This window comes from Panthera uncia, assembly GCF_023721935.1.
Source record: "Panthera uncia isolate 11264 chromosome A1 unlocalized genomic scaffold, Puncia_PCG_1.0 HiC_scaffold_17, whole genome shotgun sequence".
NCBI classification, from domain to species: domain Eukaryota; kingdom Metazoa; phylum Chordata; class Mammalia; order Carnivora; family Felidae; genus Panthera; species Panthera uncia.
In genome coordinates this window covers 25,131,388-25,152,022 of record NW_026057577.1, presented here as the reverse complement: position 1 = coordinate 25,152,022, position 20,635 = coordinate 25,131,388, and the positions used below count along the sequence as shown (strand labels likewise).

Here is a 20,635-nt window from a genome sequence, read left to right as displayed (position 1 = left end):
CAGTTGCTTGTCATCTGGGTAGAATACAAGCTTGGTGTGGCTTCCAAGAATGTGTGTGTGTGCTTGTCTGAAATGGCAGAGTTGGGACACAGAGAAGTTAAAAAGGAGCTATTCTGTTTTCTTGTTTATTAGATTAGCCTAAGTTCCTTATAGATGGGGATTGTTGAATTGCTGGAAACTAGCCATGGTTGCCTCTGTGCAGACCAGCTATTGTGGAGTTAAAGCGCCCTTAAAATCGGCATTCCTAGGCTGCAGCAGCTGCCAGGGAAGCACTTAGTTGACACAATACTTAGGTTGATTTTCTTTAATTATGTATTTATAGAAGACATAAAGGAATTGAAATGTAGTCATAATATGCTTCTCTAAAAATCTCAGAGTCTTCAGTGCAACAAAAGAATAGGATCCTAGTTGTGAAATGGTAGGACTGAAAAGTTGGAGACTTATGCAAAAATAGACTTTTGTCATGGGCAATAGATTTCCCAAAGACTCTCATTCGCGCATGGTTCTGTTGCTAGGATTAAGCCTTTTTCATTGCAGCATGGAGAAGCTTTTATTTGAGTTAAATTCAGACTTCTTGGTATGTCACCTGACAGTCTTGTGGTTTCAAATGAATATGGTTCATTGCTATTATTAACCTGAGTTGGCAGTTGTGCATAACTGGAGTTTTTAGGGATTTTGAAAAGTGGAACTGTGTAAGAGAAACAGAAATGCCACTAATGTACAGTTTAACTTCAGGTGTTATTTTCAAATGTTGTACCTCAGAGTCATCCTAAATCTAGTTATAAATTTGGTGATAAGTTTGCTTCAAAATATCTGAAGCAAAAATTTAAATGCTGAGACTTTTAGCTATACTTATTTTATGAAAAGTAGATTAAAATTGTGATGATAAATTTAATTAGAAGGACTTCTTGAGAATGTTTTAAGCAGATGGTTTTCATTATTTTAAATGTATAATTTATAAGTACTGTATATTGATCATTGGTGTATATGTGTCTTACTCTTTCATTCACTGCTCTTGTTTCTCATGTTTACATAGTAGCAATTATTACAGATATTTGGAAAGCAGTTTGCTGTTGTGTTTGTATTTCATATACATATATAAGTAAAATTTAAATTAAAATTGATAGTGTATTAATTTATTAATCATAATCTATTTTTTATAATCTTATTATTTTTATAGTTAATATTATTCTTTAATTTTAATGACATGGGGCTGAAGTTTTCTGGTAATGTTTTTTATGCTCTGAACATCTTATGTGTCCCAATTAGTCATTTATGACTGGAGTTAAATAATCTGAATTAGCAGTGAATTTAGACTAAGGTACATTGTTTTTATATTTTATTTTTTTATTTTTATTTTTTTTTATTTTTATTTTTTTTCTGGGGAACACAGGAATCAACACGGAGATTGTTTTTATATTTTAAATGAATCCTACTATGAAGTTTTAAAGTATTTTTTCAATATGTGTAACTCAGTTAACAACTTGGATACTGGCCCTTTGAATTATTTAACTCATTTTAACATTCTTTTGGGGTTCCACTACGGGTTCTTAATTTCTCAGGTATACAGATTAATGTCAGAGAGTTAAAAACCACCTAAGTCAGGTATATTTCAATTAGGCGTATGTGATGCTGAAAAATATTAAGGAACTCTTACAGTAGATGTGATATATGATATCCTCTTATAGAAATTTACTCTTGCTGAGTTCCATTTCAACAAGAATTTATATTGTAGATTATTAATTTGTTTACTTTGAAATACTTTTTGTAAAATTTTAACTTCATGTATGTGACTTTATACATGTTAGATTAGCGGGTAGGTATAAATGGATTTGGGGATCTTTAATGCTGGTAACCGGTTATATTTTTACTTTATGCATAGTAATATTTATATTTTTACTTTATGTTACATATAAAATATATATTTTACTTTATATATAGTATATATTTTTATATTATTTTTCACAAACTAGTAAATGCCTAGTTTGATAAAATAATAGTAACCCTACAGCCAATTAGCTGACTATACTTTTCATTAAAATGTAAATGACAACATTAGGATTTCATCAATATTCTAGGTATAATTGAATTCATTGTGACTTCAATGATAAGATAAACAGATTAAAGGTTATCTAGTGTTACTATAATTTTTAGTTTACTAAAACCTAATTGGAGAGAAATACTTGGATATAAACAGCTTATATAAAAATTAAGATTTTTTTGGATAGGAAAAGGCCTAAACTGATAACTGATTTCTTTGAACTGAGATTAACATATAAATCATGGGATTATTTTTCTGTCAGGTTAGAGAATTTCAATTTCTTAGAAAGAGAAATAGTTAGAAACATACAATTTCTGGGGCGCCTGCGTGGCTTGGTTGGTTAAGCGTCCGACTTCGGCTCAGGTCATGATCTTACGGTCCGTGAGTTCAAGCCCCACATCGGGCTCTGTGCTGACAGCTCAGAGCCTGGAGCCTGTTTCGGATTCTGTGTCTCCCTCTCTCTGACCCTCCCCCATTCATGGCTCTGTCTCTCTCTGTCTCAAAAATAAATAAACATTAAAAAAAAAAAAATTAAAAAAAAAAAACATACAATTTCCTGGGTGAAATAGGTGATGGGGATTAAGGAGTGCACTTGTAATGAGCACTGGGTGTTGTTTGGAATTGTTGAATTGCTATATTGTACACCTGAAACTAATTAACACTCTGTGTTAACTATATTAGAATTAAAAAAAAATAGCTTCTTGAATTGAAATGGTACTTTCTGATACAGCCATTCATTCACTTGCTTGTTAAGGAAATTAATTGAAGGTACATTATATTCCTTCTCTCTCTCATCATCTCATAGTACTTAGTAAGAAACTGAAACAAGAAAAACCAAAATAATATATAAACTAAAATTTGTGATTAGCAAGTTATCAATGTGGGAGGAATTTTCACTGTTTACAAAATGAGTTTAAATTGTACTGAAAAGTGGAGCGGCTGGGTGGCTCACTCGGTTAGTGTCAGACTTCAGCTTAGGTCTTGTTCTCATAGCTCATGAGTTCGAGCCCTGTGTCAGGCTCTGTGCTGACAGCTCAGAGCCTGGAGCCTGCTTCAGATTCTGTGTCTCCCCTCCCACCGCCTCTCTCTGCCCCTTCCCTGCTAGTGCTCTCTCTGTCTCTAAAATAAACAAACATTAAAAAAAATTTTTTTTAAATTCTCTTGAAAAGCAGAATTTGTATAATAATGATGCCTTATTACTGATAATCCTACTTTCTTAAGAAAATGTACTTTAAACAATTCTTTAATGTGTGACTCCTAGCAGAAATGCAGTGATACTCTGACGGTGATTTATATTTTATCTTTTTTCCATACTTTTAAAACTTTGTACAGTGTAATTTTCACATGTATTTTATGGTTCCTGTAATCCCGTATGTGATTTGTTTAATTTTGTATATATCCTGATATTAGGGGTTTCAACCCCTGAGTTGTAGTAGATTTATTGAATTAGATCCTTGACTTTATAAACACATTTTATATAAACTATCTGTAAACTGAATAAATAACTGTTGAATATATAGTTTCGTTTTTCACAAGTATATAGATGTTCTTTTGATTAATACTGTACTGAGTTCATAGTAGCCTTTAGTCATATTTTCTCAGTTACTGGATACCAAATTTTTTAAAATATTAAAATTGTGTCCTTTTACTAGAAATTATTGGGAATTGCTTATACAGACCCATATGTTCACTATTGTTATTTTTTTTAATTCACAGTAAATATATATCGAAAGGAAAATAAGGTGCTCTGTTATCTGATATAGTTGGAACTTCCAGATTAAAAGAAAAAGTTAATTGGAGTGAGGAATTTAAAAAACTATACTTGTTGTGACATTTTATTTTTAGCTTAAGACCTAAATATGCATTCAGTTGCCAGTTCTTTGCTGGTCACTGTGTTTTAGAGGGAATGGTGAATGTTATTTTATTGAACATTGACTAATTGGCAGCAGACTTCTGTAAAGCACAATCTGTCTACAGGTTTTCAAAAACTCAGGTCACCTGTTCCATGTACAGAATATCTTTCTCTAATTGAATATGGTGCTTTTTGGCTATTGTGCTTTGGGGTTCTGATGGTGACCACTTCTTGCCACGTTGTTATGTTGAGAAAGATTTTTGATTATCTTTTGTAGCCTAGTTTAGCATTCTTCTCTTTCTCCCTCCTTCCCTTCATCCATTCTTCACTTCTTTCTACAGCAATTCTTTTTTTTTTTTTTAAAACCAAACTCAGAATGTTTGCTAGTTTTGGGGGCAATTTCTCTAATTCCTCATGTATAGGCTCCCTTCTCTCTCTATGTCTTGTAAGAGCGTAAGATTTTAATTGTTGCTCAGTGTTAGTTTGTATCACCATCCATGTTTCCATTTCAGTGAGACAACATTGATGGATAAGGCCCAGGAAAGAACAACTAACAGTACCATTTCCATAGTAGGCATTGCAAATGATTATTGAATAAATGAACTTATCATGTCTGATACATATACTCTATAGTAAGAGATTATTCCAGACCCTTTGATTTTAAGAAAAAGTGAAAATATCTGGATGATGAAATGTAAGTAGGAGTAGAGGAAGAGAAGACTAGGTGGTGTTTATCTACAAGTGCATGAAATTTAGTTGTTGAGGCAAAAGAGTTGGTCAAATAGAAAAGAAAAAGTAAAATATTTAGATATTACATCTAAGTGTGACAATCATTAAATGTGTTGAGATACAAACTAACATTTAGCCTGATGTTTCTCAATCTTTTTTTTTTACCTTTATTGTTCCCCCCCTAAGGAGCCTTTAAGATTGTTTTGTCTCCTCTTGGGAAGCCATCTTGCTCCCATCGAGAATGCATGATTTAGCAGTGTCATTGTGTTAAGGGACCTCTTCTAGCCTCTTCTAGCATGTTTATTTTCTGTTAGCATTCTTTGAAAGTGTTAGATAAAAAACATGCAGAGCAGATAAGCTAACATAAACTATAAATAACATCTGTGTAGAGTCTTAAAATAGTTTGTGGTTTATCGAGTAGTTTTCTTACTAATGTTTAAATTAATATTAAGTTGAACACAGTAGCCTAATACTGAGGAAAGTTTTGCTATAGCAAAAGTTACAGATAACTTTTGTGAATGGTGTGCTTATCACTGTTAATGATTTGACTTAGTTATGTCTTCAGTTAAATTTTGATAAAAAGAGGCAACAAGGTGAAGTAGAAAGCATAGTTGATTAGATATCAAAGATTAGGTTTTGGTATAATAAAGGATCATGCCATACTGTTTGCATGCTGAGTAGAAGTGAATGCCAGTGGAAGATAGAGGTGGGTGTGAATGGAATGGGGGAGACCAGATAGCCTCACCAGAACAGTGATGTTAGGTAGGTCATTTATGCTTCTCTTTTATTTTTCATTTGAAAACTGAATAAATTTAAGATTACTGTTAATTGTTTACAATTATTTGCCTATTAAAGGAGTCACTTTGGGGTTATCGTATTTAATATATTCTTCAAGTATATTTCAAATAGAATTAATTCGTCAGGCACCTTTTTGGTAACAGATCAATTTAGTCAATTTCAGTTTGACGTGTCTATAAATTTCAGGATTCACAACTTGTTTCCATTATAGGATAAGGGAAATCATAACTGTCGGTAAACCCTATCCATTTCAGGTATTTAGTCTTCTAAGTCACAGATCTCTTTCCAGATAACTTAAAAAAATTTTTTTTAACATTTATTTATTTTTGAGAGACAGAGACAGAGCATGAACGGGGGAGGGGCAGAGAGAGAGGAGACACAGAATCTGAAGCAGGCTGCAGGCTCTGAGCAAGCTGTCAGCACAGAGCCTGATGTGGGGCTCGAACCCACAAACTGTGAGATCATGACCTGAGCCGAAGTCGGATGCTCAACTGACTGAGCCACCCAGGCGCCCCATCTCTTTCCAGATAAGTTAAAAAAAATTTTTTTTTTCAACGTTTACCTATTTTTGAGAGACAGGAATAGCGCGAGTCGGGGAGGGGCAGAGAAAGAGAGGGAGACACAGAATTCAAAGCAGGCTCCAGAGTCAGAGCTGTCAACACAGAGCCCATTGTGGGGCTGGACCTCATGAACTGTGAGATCATGACTTAAGAGCCAAAGTCAGAGAGGCTCACCAGCTGAGCCAAGTAGGTGCCCCTTATTCCAGATAACTTGATCAGACTTTTTTTTTTTAAACAGTGAATGACTGTAAGACCTTCTGTTGTCAAAACAACTTCACACAAGATTTCTATTTAAATATAAAGCTGTGTTATTTACATCTCTCTTCTTATTCAGGCATATCCCACAGTCTGAGCCCTGCAGGTATTGAGCCTTCTTCATGTCCCTATCATTCCCTTCCCCATCCATTAATGCCTATGCTGCTTTTTCTCTGCACCATTTAGAATTCCTTCTTTGTGTTTTCATTTTCTTTGCAATTTCTCCACATTTTTGTTATCATGGGCCATAATTCCTCCTTTTGCCCTTTCAGTATGGGATGTTTATTTTTCCACACGCTACCCAATACTGGCTGTAGGAACTTGGCCCGTATTATTGCTGGCAGATTGTTCTTGTCCTCTCATGAAAACCTCTTCTTTTCTGAGGCCTTTGCCATAAGAACACACTTTGCTCTATTTTGTTGATGGCATCCACTGCTGACCTTCTACCAGATGGCTCCCTGGTATTCTTCAAGAACTTTGACATTTAGGTGATAGCGTTTCTTTCCTGATCACTTTGCACCATCATCTTGGGCAACCCACACATCTAACATTCTGGCTTCACAGTACCTCCTCTTACTCTTTCTTCTACTCTCTACCTTGATCTGTTCTTAGCTATGCCTTGAGCCTAAGTATGAACTGACTATACTCTCTTTTTGGGATGCTCCTATTCTGACCACAACTTCATATCCTTTGATCTCTCATATAAATTTGCTCTCTAACTTCATTGAGACTACTGTTTTTTTGTTTGTTTGTTTGCTTTTTGTTTGTTTTCCTTCTGTCACCTCCATCCTGACCATGTGTCCAGAATTTCTTTCTCAATATCACTCTTAACAGCCTTGCCCCTGGTTTTCCATTGCAGCTACTCAGAAGATTTCCTGTTAAATCCATTGTCTACTTTTGCCCCTTCCGTACCTAGGTTCACTTGTGATAGTTGAAAAAATTAGTCCTATCACAGATTTATAGTTTTTAGCTCAGCTGGCTTGATAGTGCTTTGGCTTATGCTTTTCTTAGGTTAGCACTACCCCACCCCCCCCCCCCCCCCCCCCCGCTTTTTTTTTCCTTTTTTTTTTTTTTTTTTTTTTTTTTTATGACTTTGTCAGACTTTTATCTCTCAAACCCTATACCCCAGTTCAGGCCACACATCTATCTCATATATATTTAGGTACGTGCTTGACTTCTACTTTTTAGAAAAAACAGAAGTGATCAGTATAAATGCTTAGTTTCTAGTCTCTTCAACCTGAAAACCTATCTGCAGTAATTTTCATTTGTAGATCCTTTTTTTCTTGCCTCAGTAAGTGTACTTTGTAGTTCATTAGCCTTACCCAGGATACTGTGTCCTAATTTGTTTGGAATCTTAGTCCAACAGTTTTCTCTGGTTGCTTTTTTAAACTGTTTCTCTGCTACCTTCTCATAAATTTGGAAATACATACATTTAGGTGTATACCCTTTTTAGATATAAAGATAGATAAAAGAATATATGTGTATAAAAGATATATGAAGATCTGTCTACATTTTTTTCTTTAAAAAAAAGCCTCTTGTAGCTTCACCTCTTTTTCTTTTTTTTTTAAATTTTTTTTTTACATTTGTTTATTTTTGAGAAACAGAGTGAGACAAGGCGCGAACAGGGGAGGGGCATAGAGAGAAGGAGACACATCATCAGAAGCAGGCTCCAGGCTTTGAGCAAGCGGTCAGCACAGAGCCTGATGCGGGGCTCGAACCTGCAAACTGTGAGATTATGACCTGAGCCGAAGTCAGACGCTCAACCGACTGAGCCACCCAGGTGCCCCTACTTCACCTACCTGTTTGGGGTGACTATAGACTTTGGTTGCCAAGATAATTTCCGTTTACTCCTGTGTGTTTAGCGTCTTCCTTTACATTTAAAACTCTGCAGTGTATGTGGTGAATTATATGGGCACATTATTCCTGTCTCTTCCCTTTTCACAGGGAAACCTTTGCAAATAGCACACATACTTACTATCTTAATTGTTTCAGCTCTTTTCCCTGCATTCCATTGCCATTGCTGTGTGATTACCCCCACCCCATCGCACTTTTCCACTGAAAGCGTTCTTGCAAGAGTACCAAAGACCCCCAAATTGACAAATCCCATGGGCACTTTTAGCCTTTATAAATTTGGCTTTTGGTACTGTACAGTATTCCTTTATCTTAATATTCTTGACTTTTTTTTTCTTTCTTTTTTTTTTTTTTTTTTAGATCTTCCTTGACTTTCAAAATAACCTCTTACCATGGGTTTTCTCTTTTCTCTCTAGTGGTCTGTCTTTACTGATCTTCCCTGGCTTCTCTGCTTCTTTTCTACCTGTCCTTTAATTATTGCCGTGTCCTAAAATTCTAGTTTATTGGTCCTTCACTTTGTTTTCTCTTTTCAACTAATATGTTCTTCCTGAATAATTTCAGTACCAACACATGTCAGTAATTCCTTTGTCCAAAACTCTAGTCTCAGCTTTCTTCCTACGGTCCAGACCATTTTTTCATCAGTCTCTTGAACACTTTTCTGCATCTGTGTTTCAGACTCTCCAAACTCAGTCTGTTTATGCCCTTATCCCAAACTTGCTTTCCCCCTGTATTCTCCACCTTGGTTAATGATACCTGTTTTCATCAAATTGGAAACCTGAGAGTCAGCCATCCTCTTTCCTCACTCTTCATATACAGTCTCTCAGGTCATGTCTGTCTCCTAAATAATAACTAACTGTCCCTTTCTTTCTGTCTTCAGTGTTGTTGTTTTGTTGAGTTTATCTTACCTCTAGACCTCCCATTCTAGTCACTTCTCAATGTGATTTTCTGTCAATGTGATTTTCTGAAATGCACAAATGATCTTTTCACCTGTTTGACACCCTTGTTTACTCACTGCCTGAATGATCAGGTTCTTTTGTGTTTCTGTTTCTGTGAAGTGCTTCTGAGTGATCTGGCTCCAGCCTGCCTTTGTAGTTTGCTTGTTGCTTCACTGCACGCTCCTGAGCTACAGTCACTAAGAATTACAACACATGCTGTTTTCTTCTTTCAGTGAAGAGAATGGTTAGCTTTAAGTAGTACTTCCTGCTTAATCTATAGTACAGAATAATCGTTAAGATCCTGTACTCCACAGACATACTACTTGGAATCTAAACCCAGCATTGCTATTTTTAGTAGGTAGCTATGTCATTTTGGGCAAGTTACTTAATCTCTCCCTGCCTTAGTTTTCTTACCTATAAAATAGGAATAGAGTTGTTACGAAGATCAAATGAATTAATGTTGTGAAGATTAAATGAATCAACACATGTAATGCACTTAGAAGTTTGCCTCAGTCATAGACTATATCAGATTGATAAATTGATTATTTTTCTATTAGACTATGAACCTTCTCATGGTATAGTTATCTTTTCCTTTCATGCTTAATGAATGCTTTTAAGTCAGTGAAAGAATATATAGATAAAAGAATGTGACAACAGATATATTCCCAGCACCTGGCATTGTGCTTTTAGTGTGGTAAATGTTTAATATCTCTCTTTTAATGAGAAGTCTGTAATGTAAATACATAGTTTGGTTACATACAGTGTTGTTTTTTCTCCCTACAATCCTCTTTAATTTTCAAATTTATTTTTATTATTTTTTAATCCTCTTTTTAAAAATTTACATAAAATGCACATAATTCTAAGTGTATAATGTGATTAATTTTGAAAAATGTATACATATACCTGTTTAACTAAAACCCCAATCAAGATCTAGAATATTTCAGTTACTCCGTAAAGTTCCTTCATGCACTTTTCTAGTCCATTCCCCCTTGCTCCCTCCACCTCTGACCAACCACTGTTTGGGTTTCTCTCAGCATGGATGAGTTTTATCTGTTCTAGAACTACATATACATGAAATTAACAATATGTATGTATGCTTCTGGAGCACCTGGGTGGCTCACTTGGCTCAGGACATGATCTCTTGGCTTGTAAGTTTGCGCCCCATATCGGACTCTATGCTGATTGCTCAGAGCCTGGGGCCTGCTTCAGATTTTGTCTCCTCTCTCTGCCCCTCCCCTGCTCATGCTCTGTCTCTGCTTCTCAAAAATAAATAAATGTTAAAAAACAACAACAACAATATGTATGCTTCTGTGTCTGGATTTTTTCACTTAACAATGTTTTTAGGGTTCATCTATGTTACTGTGTTATCAGTGGCTCATTGCTCATTATTTTGGAGTGGTATTTCATTTTAGAAATGTACATTCTAGGTTGTTTATCCATTCTCCCATTAATGATCATTTAGGCTATTCCCAGTTTTTTTGCTATGATGAATAAAACTGGAGGGGGCATTTCTGGGAACATAAATTTTTATTTCTCTTGTCAAGTACTATGAGAATAATTGCTGGGTCATAGCTGCCAAGTAATTTTACCAAATGGTTGTCTCCTTTTATGCTCTTACTAACAGTGTATGAGAATTCCAAGTGCTTCGTATTCTTACCATCAACTGGTATATTAGTCCTTTTAATATTAGCTATTTTAGTAGCTGTGGAGGCTTCTAAGTTGCATTTCTCTAATGATTGGTACTGATAGCATCTTTTCCATGTGCTTTTGATCATTCATTATTCATATACATACTTATGTAAAATGCTCCAGTCTTTTGATCCCATTTTAAAATTGGATTATTTTATTGCTTTGTAGGAGTTCTTTGTATACAAATCCTTTCCTCAGTTATATACATTTGCAATACTTTCTTCCAGTTTATGGCTGGCTTTTTTTTTTTTTAACTCTCTTTTGATATGCAGGTTTTACATTTTGATCTAGTCCGTTTTATCAATCTTTCATTATTTATTTATTTATTTATTCAAGTTTATTTATTTTGAGAGAGAGAGAGAGAGAGCACAAGCGAGGGAGGGGCAGAGAAAAGGAGAGACAGAATCTCAAGCAGGCTCTGCACCATCAGCACACATCCCATTGTAGGGCTCGAACTCAAGAACTGTGAGATTATGACCTGAGCTGAGCTGAGATCAAGAGCTGGATGCTTAACTGACCGGTTTCTTGAGATTATGTTGTTTTACTTATTTAATGTGCTTGGATCTAGGAATTCAAAGATGAGGGGTTCCTGGGTGGCTCAGTAGGTTGTGTCTGACTCTTGGTTTCAGCTCAGGTCATGATCTCATGGTTTTGTGAGTCTGAGCCCCAAGTTGGGCTCTGTGCTGGCAACATGGAGCCTGTTTGGGATTCTTTCTCTCCCTCTGTATCTGCCGCTCCCCCACTTGTGCTGTCCCTTTCTCTCTCAAAATAAATAAATAAACAAAAAAACAACAACAAAACTAAACAAAGATAAGTAAGCTTTCCCTATGGAGATCTCTCTTTCTAGTGGAAGAAAATGTGAACAGATAAAAAGTACAGTGTGGAAAATATTATTAGATTTCTAATCTAAAGTCATTGTAATCTCAGAAGTCAACAGCTAACTCTGCTGGTGGAATTACTAAAGAGCTTCCACAGAGGTGACATTTAAGCTAGATCTTTAAGAATGAGTGGGAGTTTTGCCAAGGTGGTTGAGGATATTTCAGGTGGAGGTAGTAACTCATACAAAGGTATGGAACTGTGAAATTGTGTGGTATGTTTTTGCACCTTTGAGATCATTGTGTTGATATTATGGGTAACATGAAGGAAATCTGGAAAGGTAGATCAGGGCCGGATTTTGGTCATTTTGACATCTAAGCAAAGGAATTTAGATTTTATTCTTTGTGTATCTTGAGATCACAGGGTGTTGGATGAATGAGATGGTGGCCACTGCTCATTCCAGCTCTGTTGGAATACTCTACATCTAGCAAAGCCTAAGTTTTCATTTTCTTCAGAACAGTTCATCCAGATATGCACTTAAAAAAAATGAATATACCTTACTGACTCACATAGCATTTCCTTACTACCACATTCTATCACAGTTTATTGATTGCTTGTTTTGATTTCTTTATTTCATCAGCTATTTATCTGAAGTTACCATGTCCATTTCTTTTTTACTTTGCTCTTGCTGTTTCTTGCTTCCACAGCAGGTTCTTACCTCACTTGCCCTAACCAGTGCTTGGCACTTGGTAGGCACATATTTGTATTGAATAAATGAATGAACTATTCATTCTAATAGTTAATATCTTAAACCTCTAGTGTCTTAAGTCTAGTATTCTACCCTATAATGATGGTTTTCTAGTCCTTGTCTTCCTGCCTCCCCCCATAGCTCTTCATATTATTTCAGCACTTTGACCTCACTGCCTTCATTTTCTTCTAATCTGTTAGCTTCCCCCCTCCTCACTTTCTTATCTAACGAGCCTAGATTTCACTGTCCATCATTCCAGGTATATTTTTGTCAGTGTTTTGTTCTATCTCCCAGGCTCCCCTTTGTTTTTGTCCTATCTCCCTATCATAATCCTTGCCTTGGCTCAATCTGATCCAAATTCAAGAATAGGAGTGTTTGTTAGAAAAAATGACTTAACTGTGTAATTGGTGGCAGGTATATATTCATAGTCTTGAACATCATGTAGACTTCTTGAATTTCCCAGAAACCTTATGTTTCCTAGTCATCATAGTTTTCATTCCCACATCACTGTTCTTCTCTATTTTACTCTCTACTTTTCCTGCATTTTACAACTTTTATTTCCCTTCATCTATTTTACAAAGAAATTAGAGCTCTTAGAATGAATTTTCTCAACATGTTACCTTTATATTTACAGTTCTTTCTATATGCATGTCCATCTTTGCCTCCTTTCTTTCCATCCTAGTGCATGGATTATCCTTTCTCCTGTTTGATGTGAATCCTTTCACCTGTAGTCTATATCTATCCAACTCTACTTCTTTGGAGGCTTTGCTGTATCCGTCATCATCTCTCTTCCACTTTATATTCATCGTCATCAGTATGTAAATATGTTCACATGTGTCCTTTTTAATAACAAAAAAGCTGACCCTCCATGATTTCATGTCTTTATTTCCTTGACACTTATCCTAAATTCGGTATTTTCTCTGTTCCTATTCATTCTTCAATCCTCTGCAATCTGTTGAACTTCCTTAGAAGTGTCCTTGCCATGGTCCCCACAGACTTCTTTGTTCTGTAACTAGTGGGTGCTTTTTAGTGACTGCCCTGGTATTTCTTCTTCCTCTCGAAAATGTTCTTTCTAGTTTCCATAAGACCTCTTTCCTCTTACCTATATGTTGGTGTGTATTCTTTTATAGTTTCCTTTGCATAACAGCAAGCCACAGTTTGGTAAATCAGTTTTTTTTTTTTTTTATTTTTATTAAAAAAATTTTTTTTAACGTTTATTTATTTTTGAGACAATGCGAGAGACAGAGTGCAAGCAGCGGAGGGGCAGACAGAGGGAGACACAGAATCTGAAGCAGGCTCCAGGCTCTCCGCTGTCAGTCCAGAGCCTGATGCTGGGTTCGAACTCATGAACCGTGAGATCATGACCTGAGCCAAAGTCAGATGCTTAACTGACTGAACCACTCAGGCACCCCGGTAAATCAGTTCTTAATACAGATGTTTACTAAGGATTAGACAGGAGAAAATTACAATTGTATTTACTGTCAAGAATTTGGAATGAAGATATTTTATGTTGCCAGTTATGGGTCATTTAAGATGCATTAAGCGTTATGATTCTCTTAAGGAGGTGAAGGGACCCAGTCACGAGTTGTAACTGATGGATTGTGAGGAATTGACCGTTCATCCTGACATTAAGTAACAACAAACAGCCCCTGGAATAGCAGTTAGCAACTGTCCCATCAGGTGTATTGTATTCAGTTCACTGGACAGGTATCTTTACCATACAGTTCATTGTTTTCTCTTTTTCTCTCTTTTCCCTTATCTACTCATTTCTTTAATCTTTTTAAATTATGACAAAGAATGCATATGTAAACACACATAAACCAAAGAAGCGGCTTTTTTTAATGCTCTAGAGTGAATATTGATGTAAGCACTGTCCAGTCTAAAAATAGAACGTAGTGCCCAGTCTACCTGGTGTGTACCTTTCTGGTTATACCACCACCACCTCCAGCCTTATCCCCAGAGGTAACCACTCTCAAACTTTTGAAGGTATCCCTTCATTTTCCTTATAGTTTTAAAAACTAAATACACATCTGTATGTAAAACTTAACCTGATTTAAACTTTGTGTAAATGGAAAAATACAGTAACTGTGTGTGTGTGTTTTGTGTGAGCATATCATTGTCTAATTTCTTTTACTCAGGGTTGATCTATGTTTTTGTCTATAGTTGAAGTTCATTCATTGTATTTATTGTGTCTGAATATATACATATATTCATAGTCTGAGTATACGATAATATGTTTATCCATTCTACTCTTGATGAACATTTGCATTGTTTCCATAACAGTGCTGTTATGAAGATTATTGTGTAATGGCATGGCACGGAATTGCTAGTAAAACTAAAAATCAGTTTTACTAGATTTTGTCTATTTATTATATATATTTTAAGGGGTGTCTGGGGGCTCGGTTGAGTGTCCAACTCTTGATTTCGACTCAGGTCATGATTTTCTGGTTCTGGGATTGAGCCTTGCATCAGGCTCAGCGCTGAGTGTGAAGCCTGTTTGAGAGTTTCCCTCTTTCTCTGCCCCTCCACTGCTCACACTGTCTCTCTCTCAAAATAAATAAATAAACTTTAAAAACATCAAAAAAGCTTGATTGGAAAGGCTCATCAGAGGAACATGGGAACTAAAGAGTTGGATATAGGAGTTTAGAAAAAGTCTACTTGTCAGGGTGCCTGAGTGGCTCAGTTGGTTAAGTGTCTGACTTGATTTTGGCTTGGGTCATGATCTCACAATTGGTGAGTTTGAGCCCTGTCAGTGTAGAGCCTGCTTGGTATTCTCTTTCTCTCCTCTCTCTCTGCCCCTACCTCCACTTGCGCACATGCTCTCTGTCTCTCTCAAAATAAATAAACATAAAATAAAATAAAATAAAATAGTAAAATAAAGTAAAATAAAAAACTGTTCTCTAAGGAAATTGAGCCAGTTTTTATTCACACGAGCTTTATATGAGAATTTCAACTGCATTTGGTCATTCCTTATTTTTTTTTTACTTGTTATTGTTTCTATAAGTAATTAGCTGCTGTTACTTAATCTGAAAACTGTTTCTGTTTTTACATTTATATATAAAGAATCAGAATAAAAGTGTTTAAAAATGTGGGTTAGCATTAAGCCACCTGGGTCCATGCCATGAAACAATTTGTATTTTCATTACATTAAGTGTAGCCATGTATTTTTATTAAGTTAACCATTTTTAGATTCATATGGGATGACTATATTTTATATACACTTCCTAGAACTTTTGTTTTTACTTTTTAATCTAAAATGTCATTGCCGTATGAGTTTTTAGTCCTAAACTAACTGATGGTATTTAATAGAAAGAACTGCTATATATTCTATAGCAATACCACAGCTTAGGGTTTTATTATATAGATTTTATTTCTAGGAATTTATGTGGAGTATTTATTAGAGTAACTAATGGATCTTTATTTTTCTTTGAAGTTGGCCTTTGCCAGAGTTTGATCCAAGCCAAATTCGACTGATTGTGTATCAAGACTGTGAAAGACGAGGGAGAAATGTCTTGTTTGACTCCAGTGTTAAGAGAAAAAATGAGGACATATCAGTATCGGTGAGCATCATTATTGGTTGAAATTTAATGTCACATACTATAATTCAAGAAAGAAGGAGTGAAATTTCAATTATGACACTTTTGTCGTTACAAAACATCTTTATCATATTTTAAAAATTTAGAGCTGTGATTTTGAAACATTTTAAAGGAAAAAAACTTTATTATCATTCTAGCACCAGAGAACATTTTAATTTGATTATTTATTTTCCTACATAATTGTATTGTGAGATATGACTAGAGCTCCAGAGATCCTTATAGAGGATCTGGTCCAAACTCCCATCTTACAGTTGTGAGAAGTGTGACCTAGAGAGGTAAATTTATTTGTCTGAAGGAGCAAAGCATGTTAAATCTAGCCCTTAGTGCATGATATTTCCCTCTGCTCTATAGTCGTAAAAAGAGCACCTATTTTGTTAACTTTCGATGTCATATTTTGAAATATATTATGACTAGTTTAAGAGTAGTACATGGACATTCACTTGGTTGTCCTAGAAAATGTTAACCTTAAAAATAGATATGCTAGTTATTTTACTAGCAAAAGGTGGGTTTATTTGGGAATAAAAAAAATTGTACTCCGGGACAAATAAGCTGAAGCAAAACCATAGGTAAGTCTAAGGAACAAAGGAGAGACATGCTTTTTTAAGGAGAAAAAGGGTAAGTTGGGAAGGTGGTTCAGAACAAAAAGTCCATTGGGGTAAACTGGGGAGTTTGAAGTGTCGTGGCTTCTCATTGGTGGAGCTACCCGTGGGTGGCGGTGGGGTGAGAAGAATGAGGAACAACGCGTCTATTTCTTGGGTGGAGTAGTGGAGTACCATCCTCATGCAGGGTCAAGTGCCTGTAAGGTCAAGTCTGTCTCTTCCTGTTGAGTCTGCAGTTAGGTGTGAGTGCTAGGGCATGAGCGCTACTCCTGCTGAACCCTCTGACTCCATTTTAGTGAGGTTTCCCATCCATTACGAATTTTCACAAAAACCTAGGTGATTGCTATTATCTTTACTTCTACTACTGCTAAAGACTCATTCTGTACATCTCTAATGTGGAAATCAAACCCTGGAACAGTGTTTTCTCCCTTCCTCTAAATTAATAATTTTCACTAACATTTTGCTAAATAGCTGGAAACAAAATGCTTTGGGAAAGCTTTTCCTAGAATTGTCTGTTAAAGCCAACAAATACTCATTTCTTGAGACTTAGGAGTTTATATTTGAGATTTTGTGTTATTAAAAATATTTGATATATTGGCCATAGTCTGTTTTATTTACAACTGCATCCTCAGCATCCACTACAGTGGCATATAATAGAAACTTGACTAATTTTTGAGTTAATTTCATTGCCGTGTTTTACAATGTCCCTTCTAATTACTAACACATTTCTCAGTTTTCTGGAGATGGTGCTTTGTTTAGATTTTTTAGCCATTCTTTGGATACTTTTTTCAATCTGATTTGAAAAGAGCATTGCAGAATGTTCTTAAAATACTGCTTATTTGTGCAAATAACTAAGGATTTATAAGTACTAGGCACTTGGAGATTTAGCAGTCTTTGCTCCTTGGTACCTACAATAAGGTATCCTTTTAGGGGAAGTAGACACTGAACAAATAAGTACACAAATAAATAATACCAAATTGTGATTAAGTGCTGTGAATGAAACACACAGAATGCTTATGAGATTCCCTAGGAAGGGAACCAGTTTTCCTCATTTTGGATGTAGGGGTATTAAGAGGTCTCATTGAGGAAGTGAAATTCCAGCTGACATCTGAAGAAACCCAAGGCATGGAATAGGGGAAGAATATTCCTGGTAGAAGGACTTGCAAATGCAGACTACAAAGTGACTTAGAAGCTTCATGAATTGAAGGAACTAAAAGAATGTCAGTCTGGATTGATAGCAAGTAGTATGTAAAGTAGCTAGAGATGAAATTGGAGAGAGAAAGACAGCAGGAGCCAGAGTATTTAGGGCTTTATCAGTCTCTGGGTTAGAAATTTAGATTAAGTTCTAAATGGAGAGGGAAGCCACTACCAGAATCTTTTTAACATTTCAAAAAATCATTTTGGTAGAGAGCCCAGATATAAACCCATGCATATATAATCAATTACTCTATGACAAAGGAGCCAAGAATATACAAGGGAGAAAGGACGGTCTCTTCAGTAAATGTTGGGAAAACTGCACAGTCACATACAAAAGAATGAAACTAGACCACTATCTAACACTGTACACAAAAACTGACTCCAGATGGATTAAAGACTTAAACATAAGACCTGGAAGCATAAAACTCCTAAAAGAAAACATGGGCAGTGACTACTGATGGGAGAAAATATTTACAAGTCTTATATCCAATAAGGGGTTAAAATCCAAAAAATATAAGGAACTCAATAGCAAAAAACAAAAACAAAACAGAAAAAACAATAAACCAGTGCAATTAAGAAATGGACACAAGATTTGTATAGAATTTTTCCAAAGAAGACATACGAGTGGCCAGTAGTACAGGGAAAGGTGCTCAGCATCATTAATCATCAGGGAAATGCAAATCAAATCCACAATGAGATATTGTCTCACACTTGTCAGAATGGCTATTTTTAAAAAGACAAGAGGGGCGCCTGGTTGGTTCAGTTGGTTAAGTGTCCGACTTCAACTCTGGTCATGAACTTGTAGTTTGTGAGTTCGAGCCCCGTGTCAGGCTCGCTGCCGACCGCTCAGAGCCTAGAGCCTGGAGCCTGCTTCCGATTCTGTGTCTCCTTCTCTGTCTGCCCCTCCCCTGCTCACGCTGTTTCTCTCTCTCTCCCTCTCAAAAATAAATAAAGATTAAAAAAATTTAAAAAATAACAAGTGTTGTTGAGGGTGTAGAGAAAATGGAACTCTTGTGAACTGTTTGTGGGAATGTAAATTGGTGTAGCCACTATGGAAAACAGTAGGGGGATCCTTAAAAAATTACAAATAGAACTACCATGTTATCTAACAATTCTGCTATTGCATATTTACCCAGTGAAAACACTTCAAAAAGATAAATGCACCCTATGTTTATTGTAGCATTATATACAATAGCCAAGACATGAAAGCAACCAAAGTTTACATCATTGGATGAATGAAAGAAAATGTGTTAACAGCCATAAAATAGAAGATACTTTTGCCATTTGTGACAGCATGGATAGATCTTGAGGGCATTATTCTAAGTAAAATAAGTCAGATAAAGATAAATACTTTATGATTTTGCTTATATGTAGAATCCCAAAAAAAAGATTAAAGTCCTAAATAGAGATAACAGGAAGTGGTTGCCAGAGGGAGAGGGTGGGAAGTGGGCAAAATGGGTGAAAGGGGTCAAAAGGTACAAACTCCCAGTTATAAAATAAGTCATGGGGATGTAATGTCCAGAATGGTGATTATCTTTAAAAATATTGTCTTGTGTATTTGAAAGTTGTTAAAAGAGTAAAAGTTATCATCACACGAAAAAAAATTGGTGACTGTGTATATTGATGGATGTTAACTAGATTTATTGTGGAGGTAATTTTGCAGTATCTAAAAAAATCATTATGTTGTACACCAGAAACTAATATAATGTTATATGTCAGTTACCTCTCAGTTTAAAAGATACAGTGAAAAAATTAAGTTGCTGCTGTTAGGAGAATGGCTGGATGTGGGGGATGAGGGAGAAGGAAGTGTTTGGTGAATCCAGCAGTTTGGTTTGAATAGTTGAATAATGAGATATAGCCTTATAGTGACAGAATTGTGGATGGTTAGACAGTTGAAATCTAAGGTTGCATATGTGATAAGCATGTCTTCTTTGTATTTAGACTGCTGATAGCTCAGCAGAACTAGACTGAGGCTGACAGATTGATGATTGATATATATTACTTTGATTTTTTAAGGAAGTATTTATTGAGAGTTTTCTTTGCTTGATAGTGTTCCACTGCATTGTAGCATAGGACCTCTCATTTATTATTTATCTTGATTAATGCTTATTCATTGTGTGTTTTTTCAGCATTATTACTTTTTTTCTTATGCAGCCTTGTGAGTCTTGACTCCTGCTGTTACTTGAACCCTCCCTCCCACTTTTTCTGGAATGATGCTTTATTGGTTCTTGTTAGTCTTCTCTCTTGCTGATGTCTTTCACGGTTAACTTTTTTCTTTGTCTGCAGACATTCACAAAGCCCCTTTATACAACACCAACAAAATGATTATCCTTTTACTTTCTCCTTCATGTCTGTGTCGTCTTTTTCTTTTTCTGACTCTTCATTCTTAGCATCTGTTGCTGTCTCAGTCTCTCTGCCTCACCGTCAGGCTGTCTGTCCTTTCTGTCCCCTGGTCTCCTTAATGTCTCTTCTTGGTTTGCTTCATGTCTCTTGGTCTTTTCTCTCTATGTCTCGGTATTAATCTGTCTGCTGTCTCTAATCTCATACCACCCACTCATTCCTCATTTTTCTGAAATTTTCCTGTAAGCCTACTACTTAAAAAACAAACAAACAAAAAACACAAAACTGTTCTTGGTGTGCTTGTGTGTGAAACAGTCATTTAAGCATTCGACTCTTCATTTCAGCTTAGGTCATCATCTCACAGTTCATGAGACTGAGCCCCACCTTGGGCTCTGTGCTGACAGTGCGGAACCTGCTTGGGATTCTCTCTCTCCCTCTCTCTTTGTGCCTCCCCTGCTCATGTATGTACACACTTTCTCTCTCAAAATAAATAAACATTAAAAAAAAAGTTAAAAAACCTGTTCTCTGGGTGCATGGGTGGCTCAGTCACTTAAGCATCCAACTGTTGAACTCAGGTCATGATCTCACGGTCCTAAGACCGGACCCTGAGTTGGGCTCTGTACTGAGCA

General features: G+C 35.9%; 1 protein-coding gene across 3 annotated transcripts in view; it reads left to right on the top strand.

The window, feature by feature from the left end:
* The window catches only part of FNIP1 (folliculin interacting protein 1), a 153,165-nt gene that overhangs the window by 49,929 nt on the left and 82,601 nt on the right, over positions 1-20,635 (top strand). For all 3 annotated transcript variants that reach the window (XM_049648466.1, XM_049648465.1, XM_049648464.1), the window contains exon 2: positions 15,708-15,834. In XM_049648466.1, the coding sequence (XP_049504423.1) occupies positions 15,708-15,834 (127 nt within the window). The remainder of the gene's footprint in view (positions 1-15,707; positions 15,835-20,635) is intronic.